The sequence below is a fragment of the Symphodus melops genome (assembly GCF_947650265.1).
Source record: "Symphodus melops genome assembly, chromosome: 6".
In the NCBI taxonomy this organism is placed as follows: Eukaryota; Metazoa; Chordata; class Actinopteri; order Labriformes; family Labridae; genus Symphodus; species Symphodus melops.
In genome coordinates this window covers 852,044-878,994 of record NC_136696.1, presented here as the reverse complement: position 1 = coordinate 878,994, position 26,951 = coordinate 852,044, and the positions used below count along the sequence as shown (strand labels likewise).

At 42.2% G+C, this 26,951-nt stretch overlaps 2 protein-coding genes across 2 annotated transcripts in view; both read right to left on the bottom strand.

Annotated features, from left to right (window-relative positions):
- Nucleotides 1-26,951, bottom strand: part of LOC306825396 (uncharacterized protein) — a 498,202-nt gene that overhangs the window by 329,753 nt on the left and 141,498 nt on the right. The window lies entirely within an intron of this gene.
- LOC306825780 (protein NLRC3-like) lies at nucleotides 271-26,951 on the bottom strand (the record flags this gene model as incomplete). The annotated part of the gene is made up of 8 exons (XM_079346739.1): nucleotides 271-274; nucleotides 329-502; nucleotides 7,709-7,882; nucleotides 14,483-14,656; nucleotides 16,473-16,646; nucleotides 19,096-21,220; nucleotides 21,979-22,108; nucleotides 26,901-26,951. 8 exons carry the CDS (start codon nucleotides 26,949-26,951, stop codon nucleotides 271-273), a joined length of 3,006 nt encoding a protein of 1,001 aa, XP_079202865.1.

Below are 26,951 nucleotides of genomic sequence, written 5' to 3'. Positions count from 1 at the left end.
TGTGTATGTCTGTGTGTGTGAGGGTGACTGTGTGTGTGTGTGTGTACCTTATCATCACATATATGTCAGTTCAGATAATCTCGTGTCTTCAGTTTTGAACATTTAATAAAAATCAGAAACTTTCACTTTAAAAACTTAAAGAACTCCATTTAAAGTATTTTGTTAAAAATCAGATTTGTTGATGATGCAGATTCAAACAAGAAAATCAACATGAACAGCATTCAATCTAAAACTTCATGGAGGTCAGAAACATGTGAACATGAAAATGTTTCAGCTGATAATCAAACACATGAGATGTAAAACACAAACAGAGAAGAAGTGAACTGACCTCAGAGTCTCCAGTCTACAGTTTGGACTCTGCAGAAAATCACTCAGCAGCTTCACTCCTGAATCCTGCAGCTTGTTCCAGCTCAGGTCCAGCTCTCTGAGATGGGAGGGGTTGGACTTCAGAGCTGAGGCCAGAGAAGAACAGCTGATCTCTGACAAACTGCAGCTCATCAAACTGAATAAAGAATAAAAGAAGAGAATAAAAAGAATGATGAATGAGATGATAAGAACATAACTAGGTCCAATCAGTGAGTGTGTCCCTAAAATAAGTAGAGAGACTTTGTCATTGTGTTATTGTGGATCATTCAAATGTCAGCTTTCTACAGACATCATCCAAACATTCATCCAGCTGTTCATGTCAATAAAGACACCAACATGTTACTGATCTCAGTCAAGATTACACACCCACTACTCTACTGAGCTACACACACCTGGGACTGTCTGTGTGTGTGTGTGTGTGTGTGTGTGTGTGTGTGTGTGTGTGTGTGTGTGTGTGTGTGTGTGTGTGTGTGTACTTCATAATCACATATATGTCAGTTCAGATAATCTCGTGTCTTCAGTTTTGAACATTTAATGGAGCTCAGCGTGAGTTCAGACAGGAAGACTGGTGTAATTCTTTCATTCATTCTGAAACCACACCCCCTACTACTATCTCTCTCTCTCTCTGGTGAGCAGCTGATTTTGGGCGTGTATCATCCTGGAATTAACCAACCAGACTCTGCCACCAACTTTCTCAACCAATCAACCTGCTGCTGTCAAACGCTTCAAACTCTCTCTCTTCCACAGTCATTCGTTTCTTCAGGCTCACGCTGCAATATACGCTCAAATATGCGTGTTCATGTGTGCAGCTGGAGACGCTGCTTCAATCAGATTCACCTCAAAAGGAGAATGTCATCTCCACTCGAATGACCTCAACCCCACGGGCAATGGCAGCACACGCTGGTGCAGGAAGCTGCCTGATCATCCAAAAAATCTGTGAAATCCGGTAATGACCTCAAAGCTGTATCATTGTCTCCACACTGGCATAAATGTGGTTTCTCAGTGACAGCGCCTCTCACTCACAATACAGTCTGCTTCAAGAATAACAACAAAGTGATTGAGAGACTTGCAACCTACAAATACCTGGGTTTCTTCCTCCAAGAAAATCTCTCTTTCAAACGTCACATTGAGTGTCTTACTAAGAAACTACAAATGAAAATGGGTTTCTTGTATAGAAATAAATGTTGTTTTTCTTTTGGTGCCTGGAAGAGAATGTTCAAGCGGTTCTTTGACCTGTTATTGACTATGGTGATATTTTAGATATGCATGCAAATTCATCATCTTTGAAAATGCTAGATTCTGTAAATCATGCAGCATTATGATTTGTTTCAAACATTGGTTTCCAAACTCGTGCTATGGAAAATGTTACTCCATGTGTACTATATGTACAAAGGTCTCATAGAATCTGTCATATAAAATGTGAAATGTCTTAGAATACTACATGCACAGCCTATCGGGTGCTTTGTTTTCCATCATTTCGCTCCCTTTATTCTGTTTCTCTCTGTACATGTGGGAAGAGTCACCCAGGCTCTTTCTCACCAGGAGATCTCCTTCTCAGCCTTGGGAGATGCTAAATAGTCATGTAGTGTCTTCTCTCACACTATTCAATTCAATTCAAAAAATTTACTTGTCCCCGAGGTGCAATTCAGGACACACAGAGCAGCAAAGAACGACATATCAGACAGAATAAAGTGGAGTAGTGCATCAAACCACTAGTTCACAGCTTTGAGGACAGGAGTGGAGGTAGGTAGACAGTTCACGGGTCCGGTAAGTCCGGGTGGGGTAAGGTACGGTGACTGGGAGGGGGGGTGATGGTGTCCAGGGGAGGGGGGGTGATGGTGTCCAGGGAGGGGGGGTGATGGTGTCCAGGGGAGGATGTCAGAGTGGGGGAAGGGGATGTTCAGAGGGGTCAGGAGTTGAGGAGCTGGACAGCCCTGGGGATGAAGGTTGCTCTTCTCTTCTGTGTCCTGCAGCAGGGACAGCGAAGACAGCGTCCTGAAGGGAGACACCCGAACCCTGAGAAAAGAGCGTGAGAGGGGTCCTGCATGATCTGACCAGCTAACCTGAGTGTCTGCTGCTCATAGATGGTCGACAGAGTTCTAACAGGAAGTCCAATGACCTTAGAGCAGACTGTGGCTATGCTCTGCAGGCGGTTTCTGTTCTGGAGGCTGGTGGAGTAGAACCAGCATGTGATGGAGAACGTGATGATGTTCTCGATGAAGGAGTAGTAAAAACACGCCCCCTAGCTGCTCGGCACAGTGCTTCAGGACGCGGCCGCTGATGTTGTCTGGGCCAGGTGAGCTGTTCTCCCTTGTCTTCCTGAGGGCTTTCACCACGTCCTCTGTGCTGAAGGTGAAAGCTGCTGAGTCACTGGGCTTCAGCTTGGACATCGTTTCTTCCAGCTGGGTGCTGTTGTACTGCCTGTGTTTTCTTACCCTCTTGTCGGTTCATTGTCTTTTGTCCTTTGCTTGAAGTTACTTGTTTCCCCGTGTTCTTTACTGCCTGGATTTACTTTGTTTTGTTCCTTGTGGTTTTTTGGACGTTTTGGATTCATTAATTGAGTAAGTTTTGTTTTGCCTTTTGTTCAACAAATATTTTAGTTTTACTGTAATTGGGTCCTCCTCCCAGTTTTCTGCCTGCACCTGTGACACTCATGGTGCAGAGATTAAAGTAAAAAAATATATTTTGACTGAAAAAAAATTTGGCATGCCCAACCCACATGGTGTGCATTATATAGTGCTTTAACAGTAGCCCACTACATCCAAAGTGCTTTCAGCTCAAGCGGCTGCCACATGGTACCGGCACACAGCGATAAATCAGAACGATTATTAGAGATCTTTCAGCTCACAGAACCAATTCCCTAAACTTCAGCATCAATGACAGAAACAAAATGTTTTTTTAGGTTGGTCAGAACGGATCAATTCACTGTCAATAAGCACCATTGTTTTCTCCAACTAATTTATGTTGGTCTCCAAAAGGCCCTTATGAATATGGTCAAACCAATAATTTCAAGAAGGGTTTTACAAAGCTTATTTAAGAAATAATTGTCCACATTTTATTTAAACCTCACAAAAAAAGACTTTGAACCTCAAAAAGAAACCTGAAACCCTGAAAAGTAAACAGCTGCAAACATAGCTATAGTGACAGTTTACTTTTTCTTTTTAGCCACAAAGCCAAATGTCTCAAGCATGGCTACACCTGACCCTCCTTTCTTTCTTTGGCTTGACTTTCTATTGGAAGTGGAGGCAGTGGCAGGCCCAGGGGCTCTGGAGTAGTGATGGGAATTCTGGCTCTTTTTAGAGAACCGGCTCTTTCAGCTCCCAAGTGGCCTTCAGATGTTTTTGGTGCTTAAATTAATTTATTACCAACAACAATATAAAACGAGGAACAATATGAATTACTAATGTAGAAACATGCATAATATCAAATGTTTATGACATAAACACTTATTTATACACTCTGCAGAGTTGCAGCTTGAAGAGGAAAAAGAAGAGAGAGAGGAAAAAACCCAAATAAAAAAGCGGCCCTGGCCAAGATTTTTGAAATATCGAGGTCAACATTCGAAAAACATTTATTTTAGGCAAAACTGTTTAGTGTGTCTTTGTATGAGTGTGTTGCTGCAATCATAAAATATATAGAACTATAACTGAAGTATTTGTGTGTGTGGTGTTGCTGCCTCACAATAAACAACAACTAAGGTGATCTCTAACTGTATATGAAGTGTTTGGTATAGGATATGGTGATTGACTGAGTGATATAGAGAGACTCTGGTCTTTGTATGTAACTGGGTCCTGGTCTTTGGATGTAACTGGGTCCTGGTCTTTGTATGTATCTGGGTCCTGGTCTTTGTATGTATCTGGGTCCTGGTCTTTGGATGTAACTGGGTCCTGGTCTTTGTATGTATCTGGGTCCTGGTCTTTGGATGTAACTGGGTCCTGGTCTGATAATGGGCTTCCTGGACCTGACTCCACATTCATCTCACTGGTTCCTTCTCCTGCTCTCTCTCTCTCCTCTCCTCCTGTCTCATCCTCTGTTAAATATTATCTGCAAATATTCTGATTCATGTCCTTTCATTTTTCAGCCCAGGTTACATTTACATCTTTATTGTCTCTCTGTTGCATCTAAAGGCTCATTCACTGTTTCTCATTCTCTTAGCTTATTGCAGTTTTGGTCACCAAACACATAAATACATAGAAACTAAATGGTGATAATGTCTCAAAATGAAGGAACACTACACCAAATCCTCTTTCTAAAAAATCAAGTTCAAAATAAAAAGTTCTCCTCTTTGCCTGATCATCTTCTGCCTTTCTTGCTGCAACAGATGATAACTTGATTGACGCTGACTCTTAAAACTACGTTACATCGTTGCTCTGATTCATTTAAATGCCGTTCTAAAAAATAGACCTGCAGTCACGTCGTGAGACTCGCGACTGTGTTTACTTTCGGTTTTAATGAAACGAAACTTAAAGAAAAATACGAGGAGGACATAACAGAGGTGTTGATCTCTGTCTCTCTGTCTCCTGTTCGTCTCCTGCTTGTATAACCCCTCCCACCCCCCTGCTCAGTGAGGACACAGACGCAACCACGCATCTTCACCAATGATAGCCGGCTTTAACAGAAAAAAGACAAGACAAAAACTAATCGGCTCCCAATGACGAGCCGGCTCCTGTCGTTCACTTCAAAGAGCCGACGTTACGTTCGCGACCGACACATCACTAATGCTTACGACACGCAGCGCATAAGGAATGCTTGCGAATTTCGGCAGCCTATCACACCAGTCTATGTGAATTTTTGTTCCATCTCCTAATTTTAATTTGACAGAATTCCGTCATGTAGACGGAAAACTTTAATCCCTGCATGGTGTTATAAGTTTTATTTATTGCACAGGGCTGCCAGTCACTCAATAACAGTTTTTCAGCATGAACAGGCGAGTAGTCCATTTTCTGTGTCTGGCTTTTATTCAACATATTGCTTGTTTCAACAGCTTGAAGTCATACTAGGGCTGCATAAATACTTGCAACACTGCTGTTATGAGGATTTGCCATAATCACATTATGACATCTGGAATTAATTCAATATTTAATTAACTACAGGTAATATATGTTTTATCTAACAAGTGATACTTGGCATGCACATGTACCTCGATTGACACCCGAATAAAATCTGACTTACAGTTACGGAACATGTCTTCGAATACATGTTGTTGAAGCCGGATCAAACTTGACGTAGCTCTCGACTAGTTCGTGCAAACATGATCCTCAATTAGAACAGACTTTAGAGTGCTGAAATACCTCGAAACTTAAATACTGTCAAAGAAGTCTCTACAGACTTTCAAGTGCTTCCCTTAAAGGAAGGATGGTCGACTCTGATCCATTAGATGTCGCCATTGGGCAACAGCATGACTCCGAAACCATTGAAACTGCATCGTCACATTAGTAGGCTAACAGTTGCGTCTGAGGAGGCTCATAGCCCCACAAATCTTTGCGAGCCATTGAAACTAACAGCGAGCGCAGTTTCTTTCTGTAATTCTGCAGTTTAACAACTTCATGCACAAAGGGATGAGCGGCTGGCCAGCCTTGGTGAAGCAGATATAGATCCTGTAAGCTCAGTCATGGTCAGAGATAGCAGAACTGGTGCGTCGCTCTCTTGGTGGACAGCCATGACTCAGAGAGACATTTACACAGGATATACTCGATCTCTGCTATATGCATTCTTAAATTGTTGCTCATTTAGCCTTTAAACCATGTAATGGCCAGACTATCACAGTAATTGTGTTATAATTGAAAGTCGTTTCACTCTGACAGTTGTCCGGCTGGCAGGTAAACCATGTGAGAGCTCTCTCTAATTCGGCAATGAGTCAGCACAGAGTAGTTTACTACAGCTGAAGTAAAAGTCATTTAGCATGCGTGTGGAACCCAACTTAGTGTGGTGATGATAATATCATAGATTAAAGTGCATGTGGAGTTCTCACTATATTGTAATTCAACGGGGTGTGGCTATTCAGCTATTAGGACTTGTGCTCACGGCTACCGGTTTCTGGCCTCTCCACCCATACCAACCAGCAGCTCACAATCGACCTGCATCACATTGATAAAAGTTGGACTATAAACAGTAGGCCACGCTCCCGTCAAGGCACATCATTTGGCGCCTAGATGAAGCACCTTCAACAGACCGATGGACTTGCACAGGAATATGTAATCCTGAAGGAAATCGGAGATGACTAACTTACTATTGAAGCGTAAGGTCTTCCAGCCCCTTCATACTAGTCATGGTCATGTGACCTCATTCAGCAGGTCGCATTACAATCGTGTCTCTTTAACATTAAATTCCAGCCGACGTGTCTGCTCTTAAAGTCAATGCTCAACCTTTCATCATATTTCAATGGGCATCCCTAGGTTTTGGGGGGAACTTCACTTTGCATAGGCATGGCAGACTACAATCCATTTACATGATCAGTTAATCGTAATACAAATCGGATGAGTCGGTGGGTCTGCTGCACATTATGCAAACTGTCGAGTCAAACGGACGGAAGCAGACGGAAGGAATGAATCGTCACAGTGCGAGTGCACCCGAGGTATTAAGAGAGATGCACACAGACAGCTGGGGAGCAGAGGCAGAGCGACAGGTTAATATGCTGAAACTACAGAGAAAAATACAACCACAAAATAATCTGTGCAAAGTTGATCATCTCCAACAAACCAAAGAGATAGCCGGTAAGTGTTCGTGTTTTGCTGGCATGGAAACATCTGCAGTGGTGCTGGTTCAGGCAGGCGCTGATATTATTAAGTTTGTTTGATCAGTCATTTATAGCGCGTCTCTTTATTTTTAAAGACGGCTTGTTTATGCTTTATTGTGGTATTTATTTCATTGAAAAAGTGCTGTTTATAAACTGTTGCTGAGGCACGCGGGGTAAATGACAGACTTAATTAATTGATTGATGATGACGTTAATAAAGCAGTTTGCTTTACTTTGCACGTGTGATTAAAAACATCAATGTGTGTGAGTTGGTGATGGTGTGAGAGTGACAATGTGTGTGTGTGTGTGTGTGTGTGTGTGTGTGTACTTCATAATCACATATGTCAGTTCAGATAATCTTGTGTCTTCAGTTTTGAACATTTAATAAAAATCAGAAACTTTCACTTTAAAAACTTAAAGAACTCCATTTAAAGTATTTTGTTAAAAATCAGATTTGTTGATGATCCAGATTCAAACAAGAAAATCAACATGAACAGCATTCAATCTAAAACTTCATGGAGGTCAGAAACATGTGAACATGAAAATGTTTCAGCTGATAATCAAACACATGAGATGTAAAACACAAACAGAGAAGAAGTGAACTGACCTCAGAGCCTTCAGTCTACAGTTTGGACTCTGCAGAAAATCACTCAGCAGCTTCACTCCTGAATCCTGCAGCTTGTTGTCACTCAGGTTCAGATATCTCAGATGGGAGGGGTTGGACTTCAGAGCTGAGGCCAGAGAAGAACAGCTGATCTCTGACAAACTGCAGCTCATCAAACTGAATAAAGAATAAAAGAAGAGAATAAAAAGAATGATGAATGAGATGATAAGAACATAACTAGGTCCAATCAGTGAGTGTGTCCCTAAAATAAGTAGAGAGACTTTGTCATTGTGTTATTGTGGATCATTCAAATGTCAGCTTTCTACAGACATCATCCAAACATTCATCCAGCTGTTCATGTCAATAAAGACACCAACATGTTACTGATCTCAGTCAAGATTACACACCCACTACTCTACTGAGCTACACACACCTGGGACTGTCTGTGTCTGTGTGTGTGTGTGTGTGTGTGTGTGTGTGTGTGTGTGTGTGTGTGTGTGTGTGTGTGTGTGTGTACTTCATAATCACATGTCAGTTCAGATAATCTCGTGTCTTCAGTTTTGAACATTTAATGGAGCTCAGCGTGAGTTCAGACAGGAAGACTGGTGTAATTCTTTCATTCATTCTGAAACCACACCCCCTACTACTATGTCTATCTCTCTCTCTCTCTCTGGTGAGCAGCTGATTTTGGGCGTGTATCATCCTGGAATTAACCAACCAGACTCTGCCACCAACTTTCTCAACCAATCAACCTGCTGCTGTCAAACACTTAAAACTCTCTCTCTTCCACAGTCATTCTGTTTCTTCAGGCTCACGCTGCAATATACGCTCAAATATGCGTGTTCATGTGTGCAGCTGGAGACGCTGCTTCAATCAGATTCAACTCAAAAGGAGAATGTCATCTCCACTCCAATGACCTCAACCCCACGGGCAATGGCAGCACACGCTGGTGCAGGAAGCTGCTTGATCATCCAAAAAAATCGGTGAAATCCGGTAATGACCTCAAAGCTGTATCATTGTCTCCACACTGGCATAAATGTGGTTTCTCAGTGACAGCGCCTCTCACTCACAATACAGTCTGCTTCAAGAATAACAACAAAGTGATTGAGAGACTTGCAACCTACAAATACCTGGGTTTCTTTCTCCAAGAAAATCTCTTTCAAACGTCACATTGAGTGTCTTACTAAGAAACTACAAATGAAAATGGGTTTCTTGTATAGAAATAAATGTTGTTTTTCTTTTGGTGCCAGGAAGAGAATGTTCAAGCGGTTCTTTTACCTGTTATTGATTATGGTGATATTTTAGATATGCATGCAAATTCCTCATCTTTGAAAATGCTAGATTCTGTATATCATACAGCATTATGATTTGTTTCAAACACTGGTTTCCAAACTCGTGCTATGGAGAATGTTACTCCATGTGTACTATATGTAGAAAGGTCTCATAGAATCTGTCATATAAAATGTCTGTGAAATGTCTTAGAATACTACATGCACAGCCTATCGGGTGCTTTGTTTTCCATCATTTCGCTCCCTTTATTCTGTTTCTCTCTGTACATGTGGGAAGAGTCACCCAGGCTCTTTCTCACCAGGAGATCTCCTTCTCAGCCTTGGGAGATGCTAAATAGTCATGTAGTGTCTTCTCTCACACTAGGGGATAGATGGTGCCCTGCCAGGTGGGCAGTGGCTCTATGTGGCGTGATGGGGGAGTGCTCTGTGTAGTGTGATGGAAATGTATGGATGGAAAAGTGTTCATGTTTGCCTTTTCTCGGGGCCTCTTTCTCTCCTCACCGTGTGAGAGAGGGGTCTTCCAACGCTGATTCTGCCTTTGAATAAATGTTCATTGAGACCAGATCCATCTTGGGGTTCTTTTCTGAATAGATCTTCTCACTCTTTATTTTCACTCGTTGGTGTTAGAAAAATTCCACAACACGCACCATTGCAGGTTGTATGAGAAAGTTGGTGTGCCTTCCTTATACACCCGGAGAATGGAGCATTGGTATATGATTCTTTATGAGGCAGTCTTGCACAAACTGCCTCCTTATCTGTATTCTCTACTGGCTCCTGGATCAAACGGTACCCGTAACATTCGGTCCGGCAGCCTAATTATGTATAATGTTCCTCAGACCCGCACTACATTTGGTGAAAGTGCCTTTAAATCTTTTGCTCCTTCATCATGGTGTAAACTCCAAGAACACCTTAAACTGGAATCCTAAATCACATTGAACAATTTCAAAGTAGAAAGGTAGAATATTTGACCACAGTGTGTACATGTCTGGTTGCTGAGAACTGACGTGCCGATGGTTCAGTTGATGCTTTGAGATGTTTTATTTTGTTTTGTATTTTATTTTAAATGTGGCTTTTTGTTTTTAAATGTGAAACTGTTATGTTTAGTTTGATGCTGCCTTCTTGGCCAGGACTCCCTTAGAAAAGAGATCTTTTTCATCTCAATGGGAATATTCCTTGTAAAGAGGTGTTAGACTTTTTGTTTACTCATTGTCATGGTTGTTGTTTGGTTGTGGTTCTGTATTTCATCTTGTTTTAGTTTTCGTTCTTTCCCTAGTGTTTGTGTGTATGAATGATTCCTAATGTTTCCCTGTATCCTCCTATGTTTATTTCCTATTACTTGTGTTTTTAGGTTCCTCGTGTTTCCTGTTTGATTCTGTAACATCTGGTTGAGGTTGTGTTTTCGGTGTCAAGTTTGACTTTGTAGTTGTCCTCAATGTTCTGGTCTTCAGTATTGTCTGGTTTCCTGCCTCTGTTTCCCTCCTGTCTTGATGACCCAGATTGTCCTCACCTGTCTCGTTAGTCTCACCTGTGTCTGATTAGCCCTGTCTATTTAGTCTCTGTGTTTTCTTACCCTCTTGTCAGTTCATTGTCTTTTGTCCTTTGCTTGAAGTTACTTGTTTGCCCGTGTTCTTTACTGCGGATTTACTTTGTTTTGTTCCTTGTGGTTTTTTGGACGTTTTGGATTCATTAATTGAGTAAGTTTTGTTTTGCCTTTTGATCAACAAATATTTTTGTTTTACTGTAATTGGGTCCTCCTCCCTGTTTTCTGCCTGCACCTGTGACACTAATGGTGTTATAAGTTTTATTTATTGCACAGTCATTCAATAAGAGTTTTTCAGCATGAACAGGCTAGTAGTCCATTTTCTGTGTCTGGCTTTTATTCAACATATTGCTTGTTTCAACAGCTTGAAGTCATACTAGGGCTGCATAAATACTTACAACACTGCTGTTATGAGGATTTGCCATAATCACATTATGACATCTGGAATTAATTCAATATTTAATGAACTACAGGTAATATATGTTTTATCTAACAAGTGATACTTGGCATGCACATGTACCTCGATTGACATACAGTTACGGAACATGTCTTCGAATACATGTCGTTGAAGCCGGATCAAACTTGACGTAGCTCTCGACTAGTTCGTGCAAACATGATCATCAATTAGAACGGACTTTAGAGTGCTGAAATACCTCGAAACTTAAATACTGTCAAAGAAGTCTCTACAGACTTTCAAGTGCTTCCCTTAAAGGAAGGATGGTCGACTCTGATCCATTAGATGTCGCCATTGGGCAACAGCATGACTCCGAAACCATTGAAACTGCATCGTCACATTAGTAGGCTAACGGTTGCGTCTAAGAAGGCTCATAGCCCCACTTCGCTTAAATCTACACATTTTTGCCAGACATTGAAATTAACAGCGAGCGCAGTTTCTTTCTGTAATTCTGCAGTTTAACAACTTCATGCACAAAGGGATGAGTGGCTGGCCAGCCTTGGTAAAGCAGATATAGATCCTGTAAGCTCAGTCATGGTCAGAGATAGCAGAACTGGTGCGTCGCTCTCTTGGTGGACAGCCATGACTCAGAGAGACATTTACACAGGATATACTCGATCTCTGCTATATGCATTCTTAAATTGTTACTCATTTAGCCTTTAAACCGTGTAATGGCCAGACTATCACAGTAATTGTGTTATAATTGAAAGTTGTTTCACTCTGACAGTTGTCTGGCTGGCAGGTAAACCTGTGAGAGCTCTCTCTAATTCGGCAATGAGTCAGCACAGAGTAGTTTACTACAGCTGACGTATAAGTCATTTAGCATGCGTGTGGAACCCAACTTAGTGTGGTGATGATAATATCATAGATTAAAGTGCATGTGGAGTTCTCACTATATTGTAATTCAACGGGGTGTGGCTATCCAGCTATTAGGACTTGTGCTCACGGCTACCGGTTTCTGGCCTCTCCACCCATACCAACCAGCAGCTCACAATCGACCTGCATCACATTGATAAAAGTTGGAGTATGAACAGTAGGCCACGCTCCCGTCAAGGCACATCATTTGGCGCCTAGATAGAAGCAACTTCAACAGACCGATGGACTTGCACAGGAAAATGTAATCCTGAAGGAAATCAGAGATGACTAACTTACTATTTAAGCGTAAGGTCTTCCAGCCCCTTCATACTAGTCATGTTCATTTGACCTCATTCAGCAGGTCGCATTACAATCGTGTCTCTTTAACATTAAATTCCAGCCGACGTGTCTGCTCTTAAAGTCAATGCTCAACCTTTCATCATATTTCAATGGGCATCCCTAGGTTTTGGGGGGAACTTCACTTTGCATAGGCATGGCAGACTACAATCCATTTACATGATCAGTTAATCGTAATACAAATCGAATGAGTCGGTGGGTCTGCTGCACATTATGCAAACTGTCGAGTCAAACGGACGGAAGCAGACAGAAGGAATGAATCGTCACAGCGCGAGTGCACCCGAGGTATTAAGAGAGATGCACACAGACAGCTGGGGAGCAGAGGCAGAGCGACAGGTTAATATGCTGAAACTACAGAGAAAAATACAACCACAAAATGATCTGTGCAAAGTTGATCATCTCCAACAAACCAAAGAGATAGCCGGTAAGTGTTCATGTTTTGGGAAAGACTATTTTGCTGGCATGGAAACATCTGCAGTGGTGCTGGTTCAGGCAGGCGCTGATATTATTAAGTTTGTTTGATCAGTCATTTATAGCGCGTCTCTTTATTTTTAAAGACGGCTTGTTTATGCTTTATTGTGGTATTTATTTCATTGAAAAAGTGCTGTTTATAAACTGTTGCTGAAGCACGCGGGGTCAATGACAGACTTAATTAATTGATTGATTGATGATGACGTTAATAAAGCAGTTTGCTTTACTTTGCACGTGTGATTAAAAACATCAATACAACATTTATTTCCAAACATGTTTTAAAAAGCGGAATAATAACATGAGTTTAAAATTCAAAACATTTGTTAAAATTCAGGATTAAAATGTTTAAAATACAGAAAAGTATGTTTAAAAAGTAGAACATTAAAATGTGTTTAAACATGTTAAAATTAGTCTTGCGTGTGTTTCATTTAAAATGTTGAAGTTGTGTTGATTTAATGTCATGTTAACATTTTAGTATTTTCTTTTGTTTCTAAGGTTTCTCACCTAAACCAAACCTTAATTGAAGTAGCCGAAGGCTAAACTGATAAACTGAACAAAACTTCAAAATAAAGGAATTGAAAAGGAAAAGTTTGAGTGGAGTCCAGTCCTTTGGGTCGAGGATCATTCCCTTTCAAGTTGGGAAGCACGAGGACAAACTTGACACAATTCTATCCTCAGTCAAATCCGTCTGGGCTTCAGTATGGACCACATATTAGTAACCTGTCATTGATTCCAGGTAAACACTTTGTGATGAACTCGACTGTTCTGTCATAAATCGGTCAGGACTATTCAATTGTACACGGCCATCTTAATCATTCAGTCACAACGAGATTCTCAGTCATCATGGCAGCAGGACTGTCATCCATTGCTATAATTCATGTCTAACACAATGCTAATCATCGACCTTAAAACTAAAAATCTGGATCCTGGTCTTGGATTCCTTCAGACCTGCCTGGACCTGCAAACTTCGTATCAGAAGGTACTTGTGTGCCAAGGATGCTACTAGTAAGGCAAACATGTTGTTTTTTCTGCAGCATCTCAACCAGGTCATCACAGGTTCCTGAGCATCAAGATCCGACTCCTACTTTAAAGCATCTTGTATTTCTTTATTTCTACATCATTAGTGATTACTAATGTATTCACAATCATTACTTTATGACTTTATCTTTCTACAGCTAATACTTCCACGCATGTTGCCATGGTAGCGCTTAGACAATAATTTCTGAGCTATGCTGCCTCGCTCATGAAGCTCTGGTTAGCTGGCTTGCACTGGCTGATCGAATCACATTTCACCAAGGTCAACTAGACTGATCATCTGGCGTAGTGTAAGATCAATCACTAGCCATAGATAAGTCAGGTTCATGGTAATTCAGGTAATTCCTTTTAGAATAGTCACTGCCACATCGGCAGTCAATCCAGGTGTCCTTTTCTCTTCAACAACTCGGATGATGCTCTTTCCCTGATTTCCAGTCCTGTATTCGTCCAGAAATCAGCTGGTTTGTTGAGCCAAAGATGACTAAATCCCAATCTAATGGGAAGAAAAAACATACAACTGGTGGTGGTGATTTTCATGGTGTTCTATTTCATTGCTCCAGTTGTGTCACAGTCAGGCTGGCCACGTGTGGGGAGAATACATTCAACACGCCGGGCCAGATGGCTATTATGTCTGACCATTTCAAACAAGAAAATCAACATGAACAGCATTCAATCTAAAACTTCATGGAGGTCAGAAACATGTGAACATGAAAATGTTTCAGCTGATAATCAAACACATGAGATGTAAAACACAAACAGAGAAGAAGTGAACTGACCTCAGAGTCTCCAGTCTACAGTTTGGACTCTGCAGAAAATCACTCAGCAGCTTCACTCCTGAATCCTGCAGCTTGTTGGAGTTCAGGTACAGCTTTCTGAGATGGGAGGGGTTGGACTTCAGAGCTGAGGCCAGAGAAGAACAGCTGATCTCTGACAAACTGCAGCTCCACAATCTGAATGAAGAATAAAAGAAGAGAATAAAAAGAATGATGAATGAGATGATAAGAACATAACTAGGTCCAATCAGTGAGTGTGTCCCTAAAATAAGTAGAGAGACTTTGTCATTGTGTTATTGTGGATCATTCAAATGTCAGCTTTCTACAGACATCATCCAAACATTCATCCAGCTGTTCATGTCAATAAAGACACCAACATGTTACTGATCTCAGTCAAGATTACACACCCACTACTCTACTGAGCTACACATACCTGGGACTGTCTGTGTGTGTGTGTGTGTGTGTGTGTGTGTGTGTGTGTGTGTGTGTGTGTCTGTAAAATCAAACATGTTCTATAAAATATCTATAATTTAAATGTATTTATAATGAAACTCTGACTGTTTAGTAACACATCTTTAAAAAGGTCACATGATCATGTGTCATTCTTGTTGAGGGTCAGACACTTCACTTCCTGTTTTCTACTTGAATTGTTTTAGCATCATCATGTGAAGTCTACGTCTATATGGATGAAGGAAAATCTCCTTTATGAACAGAGCAAGTCTGTCTCTTTATCAGCTTCATGGTTCCACCCTTAAACTCTTTGAAAAGAGACAATTCTTTCATTCAGCTGTGATGTTGTTCAATCCTTACAGAATCCTTTAATGGGTGGTCTTAACCATCACGCCCTGTATGGAATAAGCCCTTATTAACAGCTGCTGCTAGAACACTGACAAACTGAACATGGAAACTTCCAGGGTAGGCTTAGACTACCCTTTAAACCACCTGGGACACATCATAAAGGATGAGGCCTTTCACTGACTTCAGACTGAGGGAGAGAACTTCAGGGAGGAGATTGGTCCACTGCCTCCTCTGACAGCTTATCCTGCATCAAACACCAATGAGAGAGGGACTTGGGCTTATCCCTGACCACTGTGGGAGGCTGCTTTTAAAACACTACAGCCTTATCTAAATGTGTAAGATATACAATTCCTAGAATTAAAATGACACATATGACCTTTATCACACCAAGCAGATTTAAGAACATGTAAAACTCCCTCTCACATGTGTGCTGTCATGGCTGTGGTGAGACAGGAACACTGATCCATCTGTTGTGATCTTCTGTGAGGAGTTCTTCAGGTTATCTTAAGACTGTCTTTTATTCTGAAAGTCCAAATAGCATTCTGTCTGATAGTCTGCCTTCTTGGCACCAGAGTATAAACATACAGAAAGTAATGGTGATGATGTGCTGATAATGACAATCATTCATGTGACTGTGTTGGGTAGCGTCACGTGGGGCGCTGCGCCGGCAAAGAAGCGCTGTGTCTTCATGTTGTCAGAAGATAAGTGGACAAATCCATGCACAGAACTTTTAATCCGTTCACATTGGCCGGGGGAGGATAAATACATTTCCAGGGAAACTAAACCGTTTCCAGGACATTTGACATTTTTCTCATTTTACATGTTTTCCAAGACTGGATAATGCATTGATCATTTTCCAGGTTTTCCAGGACGCGTGGGAACCCTGATTCCAGGTTTTACAGCTGCAGCTGTCAGAAGAAATGTACCGTCACATCTTCATCTTTCTTTAATATATGATCAGTATCTCTCTCTTGTTCTCAGTGATTTCCCCCTCAGGTTTCATTTTCTCACTTCATCTTGTGTTCGTCCTTTTCTGATGACAGAGAGACGTTTGTTGTTTTTGATGACAGCGCTGTCTGGAAGACTGACATCATCTCATGTTTGTACTTTATGTTTTAAATCATCGACTGACTCTCTTAAAGTTTAGCTTCTCATCATATTAATGTGAAGAGAGAAATGAAACCTGTAGTCTTACTTCAGAGTCTCCAGTCTACAGTTTGGACTCTTCAGTCCAGCAGACAGCAGCTTCACTCCTGAATCCTGCAGCTTGTTCTCACTCAGGTCCAGCTGTCTCAGATGGGAGGGGTTGGACTTCAGAGCTGAGGCCACGACTTCACAGTGAGTCTCTGATAGTCCACAGTTATTAAACCTGTTGTAAAACAAATGGTAGATAATGTTATTTAAAGGAACGTCTTCATATTTTCATCCAATTTTAATTTTGTTAACAAACATTTCCATCACTTGTAAACGTGTTTCTCTGATGTCATGATTTAGTTCTGATTTCCTGTTTTTAGTTCTCATTGTTCCCTGTGTGTTTTCTGATTTATATTATAGTTCTAGTCTTCACTGTTTCCTGTCTTACTTTGTATCCCTGTGTCCTTCTACAGTATGTTGTCTGTAATATGTTTTCCTATGTTAAGGTTCCTAGTTTGGTGTTTCCTGTTTTATTTTGTAATATCTTGTTGAGGTTGTGTTTTCAGTGTCAGGTTTTTATTTGTACTTGTGCTCAAGTGTTCTGGTCTTGTGTTTCTTGTGTTTCCTGCCTTGTTGATGACCCTGATTAGTCTCACCTGTGTCTGATTGTCCCATGTCTATTTAGTCTCTGGGTGCATTCAGATTGTCCCTCATATCTACTTTCACTATCCACCTTTCCTTCACCCCGTGAAAACATCACAGGGTGAAGGAAAGGTGTTGGGAGACTTCATAAAGGACTTAGGAAAGGTGTTAGGAGACTTCATAAAGGACTTAGGAAAGGTGTTAGGAGACTTCATAAAGGACGCAGGAAAGGTGTAAGGAGACTTCATAAAGGACTTAGGAAAGGTGTGAGGAGACTTCATAAAGGACTTAGTGAAAGGTGTTAGGAGACTTCATAAAGGACTTAGTGAAAGGTGTTAGGAGACTTCATAAAGGACTTAGTGAAAGGTGTTAGGAGACTTCATAAAGGACTTAGTGAAAGGTGTTAGGTGACTTCATAAAGGACGCAGGAAAGGTGTTAGGAGACTTCATAAAGGACTTAGTGAAAGGTGTTAGGTGACTTCATAAAGGACGCAGGAAAGGTGTTAGGAGACTTCATAAAGGACTTAGTGAAAGGTGTTAGGTGACTTCATAAAGGACGCAGGAAAGGTGTTAGGAGACTTCATAAAGGACTTAGGAAAGGTGTTAGGAGACTTCATAAAGGACGCAGGAAAGGTGTGAGGAGACTTCATAAAGGACTTAGTGAAAGGTGTTAGGAGACTTCATAAAGGACTTAGGAAAGGTGTAAGGAGACTTCATAAAGGACTTAGGAAAGGTGTTAGGAGACTTCATAAAGGACGCAGGAAAGGTGTAAGGAGACTTCATAAAGGACTTAGGAAAGGTGTTAGGAAACTTTATAAAGGATTTAGGAAAGGTGTTAGGAGACTTCACTCGGTGATGTCATAATAATGTGACGGCAGCGGAGGTCAGAGACGTGAGTCTGCCGTGGTGGAACTACAGTTTACAGAAAATGGACTATGGAGGGATCTTATCATGGCCGCCACTTAACTGCTTCCAGGGTTAAAGAAGACATGTGAGTGTTAGTGGACAGGAGGGACAATCCGAACGCATCCTTTGTCTTTGTTACCCTCTGTGTCAAAATGAGACAAAATGAGAGCGAACAGAAAAAGTGACCAGATCACGTTTGTTCCCAACACATCGTGTTGCCCTTTTCTGTAAAGGATTGTAAATACTTTGTTTGTTTTTTGTTTGTTCACTGACCGGGATTTTGGCACATTTTTTACATGGTTGTATATATTTTCTTTGGTGAATAAAAACCCACCAACAGAAGTTTTCCCGACTGAGCCATCATCTTTTCACTTTTAAAAACGAACCTGTGACAAGCTGCATCTGCTCATAAAGTCAGAGCAGAACAAGCAGCAGACCGGGGACTCAATTTATGTTGTTTGTTGTCATAAATCACTCTGTTACTTTTATTTACCTCTAACCCCGCTGTCACATGCTCAACTTTATCAAAGCTCAACAGAGAAATAAATCTTGTTTTTGTAGCTTTTAGTAAATTCATTATTCTCAGATGGATTCTTGTTCGGGGTTTGTAAAGTTGTAATAAAGGGGCAGTTCAGAGGAGAGCGGCCAATAAAATCATCCATGACTTCAATCTGTGATCTGATCCAACACAACATAATACCTGAATAACACAGTTCAATGTACTGAAATCTATTATTTTGGCTGCTTGACTTTTTGATCCACCTTCTGTCTGTAACGTGATGTAAGACATGACTGTTGGTAACTTCACTCATCATGTCACTGTTACTAATCAACCTCTCGTTAGCTGTGTTACTTTAAGTTCTTACTGTCAGCATAAAGTCAGGACAGACAAACTCATCAAACGTCCCTTTTCACGCACGCTAACACAACTCAGACTTTACTCTCGAGTCCATGAAGGAGGAAAACACAAATGTCCGAGCGCTTTGAATCAAGACAGAGACAAATATTCTTCATTTACTGAATATAGATGAACTCTGTTTTCACAAACAGAGAGATTATATTATATATATATATGAAGAACTAAACGGCTTATTGCTACTTTATTTATACTCATATTTAATCACATCTGGACTTACTTTGCTTTCCTGCAGTTCCTCACAGCTGGAATCAGTCTCAGTCGTCCCTGGTCTGATGTCTTGTACTTCTGCAGGTCCAGCTCATCCAGAACCTCCTCAGACATCTGCAGCATGTAGGCCAGAGCAGAGCAGTGGATCTCAGAGAGTTCCTTCCCTGATCTGTTCTCTGACTTCAGGAACTGTTGGATCTCCTGATGGACTGAGAGGTCCTTCATCTCCGTCAGACAGTGGAAGATGTTGATGCTTCTGTCAGGAGAGATATCTTTACTGTTCATCTCCTTCAGGTTGTTGATGACTCTCTGGATCATTTCTGGACTGTTGTCTGTCTGACCCAGCAGGCCTCCTAAGAGTCTCTGGTTTGACTCCAGAGAAAGACCATGAAGGAAGCGAACAAACAGGTCCAGCTGACCGTTCTTACTTTTCAGGGATTTCTCCATGGCACCTCTCAGGAAGACTTCCAGAGATAAGTCATAGCTTTCAGGAGTTTTGAAAACGTTAAAAATCTTCTTTAAAAAAGTATCAAGTAGTCCAGATGATTCCCTGTGTTGGATGTCTTTAAGGAACGCCTCCACTACACCTCTCTCCCTGTTGGTGAAACAGTGGAACATGTAGACTGCAGCCAGAAACTCCTGAACGCTCAGATGAACAAAGCAGTAGACTGATTTCTGGAACATCACACACTCTGTTTTAAAGATCTCAGTACAAACTCCTGAGTACACAGAGGCCTCTGTCACATCCAGACCACACCGCTCCAGGTCTTCTTGGTAGAACATGATGTTTCCGTCCTTCAGATGTTCAAACGCCAGCCTCCCCAGCTTCAGAAGAACTTCTCTGTCAAAGTCAGTGAGTTTCTGAGGCCTCGCCTGACGTCCCTGACCATACTTGTTCTTCTTTCTCTTTGTCTGAACCAGCAGGAAGTGTGAGTACATGTCAGTCAGGGTTTTGGGCAGCTCTCCTCTCTGCTCTGTGCTCATCATGTGCTCCAGAACTGTGGCAGTGATCCAGCAGAAGACCGGGATCAGACACATGATGTGGAGGCTCCTGGATGTCTGGATGTGCGAGATGATTCTGCTGGACAGATCTTCATCACTGAACCTCCTCCTGAAGTACTCCTCCTTCTGGGCGTCAGTGAAGCCTCGTACTTCTGTTACCCTGTCAACACATGAAGGAGGGATCTGATTGGCTGCTGCAGGTCGAGAAGTGATCCAGATGAGAGCTGAGGGGAGCAGATTCCCCTTGATGAGGTTTGTGAACAGTGTGTTTAACGATGACTTCTGTGTGACATCAGACACAACCTCCCTGTTTGTGAAGTCCAATGACAGTCTGCTTTCATCCAGACCGTCAAAGATGAACAACAGTTTACAGACAGCGAGCGTCTCTGCTGCCACCTTCTGTAATGTTGGATGGAAAACACGGAGCAGCTCAAGAAGACTGTAGCGCTTATCTCTGACCAAGTTCAGCTCCCTGAATGAAAGCAGGATCAGCAGGCTGACGTCTTGGTTCTCTGAGCCCTCGGCCCAGTCCAGAGTGAACTTCTGCACTGAGAAGGTTTTTCCAACACCAGCCACGCCGTTTGTCAGAACCACTCTGATGGGTTTCTGTTGGTCAGGTTGAGCTTCTGTCTTTGGTTCCTGTTGGTCGGGTTGAGCTCCTGTCTTTGGTTCCTGTTGGTCAGGTTGAGCTCCTGTCTTTGGTTCCTGTTGGTCGGGTTGAGCTCCTGACTTTGGTTCCTGTTGGTCAGGTTGAGCTCCTGTCTTTGGTTCCTGTTGGTCGGGTTGAGCTCCTGTCTTTGGTTCCTGTTGGTCGGGTTGAGCTCCTGTCTTTGGTTTCTGTTGGTCGGGTTGAGCTCCTGTCTTTGGTTCCTGTTGGTCCGGTAAGGCTTTGAAGAGGTCCTGGCACTTGATTGGAGTCTCATGGAGGGTCTTCTTTTTAGAGTCTGTCTCCATCTGTCTCACCTCATGTTGGGTGTTCACCTCTTCACTCTGCCCCTCTGTGATGTAGAGCTTAGTGTAGATCCTGTTGAGGAGGATTCTCCTTCCTGTTTCATCACTTCCTTCAGTCACATGATCATATCTCTTCCTCAGACTGATCTTATACTCATCTAAAACCTCCTGCTGACCTCTATCTGCTGAAAGAGAAGAAACATATCCTGAGACTGGATTTATTAAACAAACTGACTGACACAAAAACCTCCCTGTGATAAATGTGTGCTGCTACAAGAGAAGAACATATTAAATATAATCAGGTTAAATTATATTGAAACATTTGACTATATTAATGAAAATATTAACAGCATTAACAACAAATGTAATAAATGATAAGGTCTTGTTTTCAGACTCAGTGACTTCAGTCTTACTGATTTCAGTGCTGGACTGACTGGATATCTGCAGTCCTCGTCTTATTACAGGTCTTTGTCCACACTGGGGACAGGAGGACTCTCCTGATGAAGTAGACTGGTCCCAGTATGAGGTGAGACACTGTCTACAGAACCAGTGTCCACAGCTGGTAGAAACTGGATCTCTCAGGACGTCCTGACACAAAGCACATTTGGACAGCAGCTCCTCCACAGAAACAGACCTCTGTGTTTTTCTGTAGAGATAAAAGATAAGATGAGGAACTTCCGGGAGACAGGCAGATGGAGACGCGTGGTGCAGGTGCTCCGGTAAATTGTTGACTTTCCACACCACCCTGCCCTTTAATCCCTTTCAAATTCGGGAATAATTTGATATTTTCCCTACTCTTTCCCTCAACTTAGCTCAAATCCTTTTTTAAATGGCTTCCAAAGCCACTAAATCTAGCAAAAAAGACGAGGCTAGCTTAACACTGGAGGCTGCTTGAAAAACACAGGGAGGAGATAGCTGCTGAATTCAGAACTTCGTTCACTCAGCTGGACTCCAAACTCGACCAGACACGACTTGCAGTGGAAGAACATGGCTAGCGTGTCTCCTCCCTCGAGCTTGTCACTGAAGACCTGAGCCAGCGGGTTTTGGACCTCGAAGGCACCTGTTCCGCTCTGCGTGAGGACAACGTGAAGCTAAAGGCCAAAGTGACAGACTTGGAAAGCCGCAGCAGACGCCAAAATATTCGCATCCTCTGCCTTCCACAGTCCATAGAAAGTGGGCAACCCACTAAATTCTTCTCTAAATTGCTGTGCTGTAAATTTTTGGAACCGAGACGCTGCCGTCCCCTCCTGACATTGATAGAGCTCATCGCTCGCTAGCAGCTAAACCGGCCCCCGGACAGCGACCGCGCCCGGTCATTCTGCGGTTGCACCGGTACCAGACGAAAGATCTCCTCATCAGGGAAGCGCGGCGGAGAGGGAAATCGAATATCGTGAACAAACAATTCGTGCTGTGGAAGACTACAACACAGACTACTACATCATCAACCTGCGAGCAGAATATAAGGACGTCATGGCAGAACTTTACAAGCGTGGTCTAAAGCCTGCTCTACTCTACCCGGCGCGGCTTCGCCTCACTCTGCAGAGTGGAGCCAGAAAGTGGATCGGCTCCGTTGTGGAGGCACAAGACTACATCGATAACCTCTCTCAGCCACCGACTTCTACCTGAATGGGCGACCTGGTGTATGTGGACACATAAATGGTAGCAATATCTGCAACAGTATAACGCACGGTGCTCGGCACGTGCAGCACTATGCACTCTGTTACCTGTCAGTATGTCATTCATTCCGCCCGCACGTGAGTAACTCTGTTCTGTTACATCTGTTAATGCCATTACGCAGTCTATAACTAAGTCAGCTACCAGAAATGTCTGCTCATGTATAATTCTCTTGTGTCAGTTTTATTACACATGAATACTGTGTTCGTTCTACCAGTTTTTATATAACCGTCCCCTGCTCATCATAACGTTTAGTTCAGATATGACGGTCCAGAACCTACTTGTTTCTATAAGATTTAATTCCCTATCACTGTAGCTCTGTATTGTATTCCCAGCATCCTGCCATGGGGTTGTTTGTGTTTTTCCCCCTCTCATTTTTTGCCACTACTGTGGAAAAATGAAGCATAATTTTATTCTAATTCTATAAGGGCTTATACGCACGTTTATTTTTCTTTTTTTACTGGAGTTACTCTACAGTTAGTGCAAGATAGGAAGTGTGTTCGTTTTGACAATGGTTTTTAAGAGCATAGCTGCTTTTTTTTTTAGCAGCCTTCTTTTTTGGGGTGGGGAGGGAGGTAAGGGGTATAGTCGCTGCCAGCAATATTTTAGCTATCCACATATAAAACCAGTTTACACCTTTTTCAGCTATAGCATAGGACTATTTTATGGTCTACCTTTTTTACACTTCATCCCTCTTCGTCGAGCTATATGGACAGGCATCTGAAATTTGTAAGCTGGAATGTCAAGGGCCTTAACCATCCTATTAAAAGAAGAAAGGTCTTCTCACACCTCAAACAGCTTAAGACAGAAATAGCATTCCTACAGGAAACTCACATTCGCAAATCCGATAGCGATCGACTTTTGCGGTGCTGGAGAGGGCAGAGGTTTCACTCCTCCTTTCAAGGCAAAGCCAGAGGGGTCTCGATACTGATTAATGAAAATATCTCATCTTATCCTCATGATGTAGTCTCTGACAAGTTCGGTCGGTATGTTATTGTCTCTGGAAAAGTGTATAGTGCGCACATCGTTTTTGTAAATGTCTATGCCCCTAATTCGCATGATGCATCCTTTTATGAGAAACTTTTTTCATTACTCCCAGACCTGAACACATACTCTGTCATATTCGGAGGAGATTTCAACTGTTGTTTTGACCCAGTTTAAGATAGATCCTCTTCCAACATTATTATACCGAGTAAATCAGCCGCTACCATCCAGACATTCCTCTCTAACTATGGAGTCCGTGTCGTGTGGCGCTCCTTACACCCCAACGATAGAGATTATTCTTTCTTTTGACATGTCCATCACACTTATACCAGGATTGACTATTTTCTTCTCGATATCCAGCTTCTCCCGCTTGTCCATTCCTGTGTGTGGGACTCGCTTAAAGCATATCTCAGGGGGCAGATCATATGATACACTGCACAATTGAAACGAAGGTCCTGTAGAGAGCACTCTGAGCTGGCTGACCAAATTAAAGACATCGACAAACATTATGCCCAAAGTAAAAATTCAGACCTCTATAAAACACGTGTAGAACTTCAAACCAAATTAGATCTTCTCACAACTCATTCTACTGAAAATCTGCTTCTAAAAAATAAGTCCATGTTTTACCTACATGGTGACAAGCCTGAAAAACTACTCGCCAACCAACTCAAAAGGTAGCAGAGTTAAACAAAGTATACCTGAGATACGGATGCCCAATGGTCTCACAACTTTGGAGCATTTAAAAATAAATGAAGCTTTCAGAGACTTCTACTCAGAGCTCTACACCACAGAGTCTCATGTTGATCACAACGCTACCATCAACTTCCTAAGAAATCTATCAATTCCCAAACTCTCTCCAGACTGTAGAAAGAGATTGGAAGAGCCCATAACCCAATCAGAAATCGTCTCAGCCATCTCTTCAATGCAGTCTGGAAAATGTCCTTTCCCTGATGGCTTTCCGGTTGACTTTTTCAAGAAATTCTCATCTTTACTTTCTCCACAGTTATGTGCAGTTTTGTCTGAATCACACTCAAAGGGCTCTCTCCCACCATCATTTAATGAGGCTTGTATAAAGCTCATAGCTAAGACAGGAAAGGACCCGCTGGACTGCGCCTCCTATAGACCCATCTCTCTTTTGAATATAGACAATAAAGTCCTAGCCAAGATCTTAGCTCGCAGATTAGAAAACATACTTTCCACTATTATTTCAGAGGACCAAACTGGTTTTATTAAAAACAGACAATCTTATTTTAACATGCAGCGTTTGTTTAATATTATCTATACGAGTTCCGTGGAGACCCCTGAATGTGTGGTCTCCATGGATGCTGAAAAAGCATTCGACCGCGTCGAATGAAAGTTCTTATTTAGTACCTTAGATCAGGGTTTCTTAACCTTTTTGACCTTGGGGCCCAAGATTTTCAGGGCAAGGTAGTCTGGGGCCCAGTCGAGTGAATGGTTCTGATTTTAACTTTTGCGGTCATTTTTATTTAATAGCTATTTGTGTCACTATGTTGTAATAATGAATACTGTTCTTCATTTGTATGTTTTTTAATCAATATATAACCTATACATCGGCTAATTATGCTTAAAACCTTGCACAAGTTAAGATCATTTAATTAATTTTGCTCATATAAAATCATGTTTTAGTGCATGTTTGTCAAATAAGTAACACAATATAAACTTAGCAACAAAAGCAATAAAAGTAGGTGCTCAATGAAGTTAGGTAGATTTGGTGAAATTAAAAAGAGCATTCTGTTTTGTGTAGCGCTGCCCCCCCGTTGCCGTCATTATTTTTTCGTTTTAAGAACCTCTCCATTACGTTTCCATGCAGATTCAGGCCCCGTTTACACGGAGACGCTGTGACAGTAAGACGAATCATTTGGACATGCGCAGTAGTCGAGAACAAACAACAATGGCGGCGGCTATGTGCTTCAGCAGCTATTGGCATTGTATCGTCTTTTAAAACAGAACCTTGATATGAGACATCGTGTGTCACCGCCGAAAGAGCGACGAATACTTGCGGCAAATAGTTCTGTCACGCCCTCCACCTCTGCCAGTGGTTAGTGGCAGCTCTCTCCCTTCTCTTTTTTTTCTCTATCTCTTTGCTCTTAGGAGGGCGTGCACTCGGCTGGTGGTGTAAGGACGATCAGGTGTGGCTAATTGCTGATCAGCAGATGAGACGCAGCTGAGCGGAGTTAGTGGCTGCAGCAGTTGCATTTAAGGAGCCTCCAGCCTGCTGTCCAGTGCCGGACCGTGTTCAGTAACAATCCCCTGCAGCCACGGAGCTCTTCTACTCTGCCGACTTTACTCACAGCACGGAGCTACTCTGCATACACCCTGGACTCGTCACGACGGATCTTCGGCAGTTCAGACAATCACCAGCCTTGCTTCCCCCTCCTTTAGTTAATCTCAGATAAGTGTTAGTTTTTAGACCTTCAACTCGACTCGCGTTTTGAGTCCGTTGCTTTGCCTCTGCTTTGTTTGTAGCATTGCTTAACTCGTGTTAGCACGACGCTTTAGTTTATATTCGGCTGTTAGTCGCTCTTTGTTTTTGTCAGTTGTTTTTCCTCGCCTGTTTTTAGGGTTGAGTGTCCTCAGTTGTGTTTATTTTGTGTTTGTAAATAAATTTATCATTTTGTACTTCAGTCCTCCGAGTATCTCTGTTCTGCACTTGAGCCTCCATACGTCCCGTAACAAGTTCAACCTTTACCCAAGCACAGGGCGACCATATGAAGCATTTAGGTAAGACCTGCTAAAGAGGATGTTGTGGAGGAAGTGGTTATACTGCTGAGTGTCGCGCGTATCGCGTTGTAAAGTTCCACTACTTCTAACTGATGATACTGCCTCTGGTGGTCGGAGAGTATACTGCAGGCCAACGATCACGGCCCTTACGGCCCACAGATGCAAACATATTATCCCCTTGCGGCCCTTCGAAGGGCCGCGGCCCCATGGTTAAGAAACCCTGCCTTTGGTCCAATGTTTACTTCATGGATAAAGTTGCTATACTCTAATCCCTCTGCTTCAATCCACACAAATTCCCAGCGGTCGAAACCATTTCATGTACATCGGGGAACTCGCCAGGGCTGCCCTCTAAGCCCAATGCTATTCGATTTAGCTATTGAAACTCTAGCCATTGCCCTCCGTAGTTGTAAGGCCATATCAGGTGTTGAGAGGAACGGCAGAGAACACAAGGTCTCTCTTTACGCCGATGACCTCCTGCTGTTCATCTCGGACCCGACGACCTCTCTGCCCCAT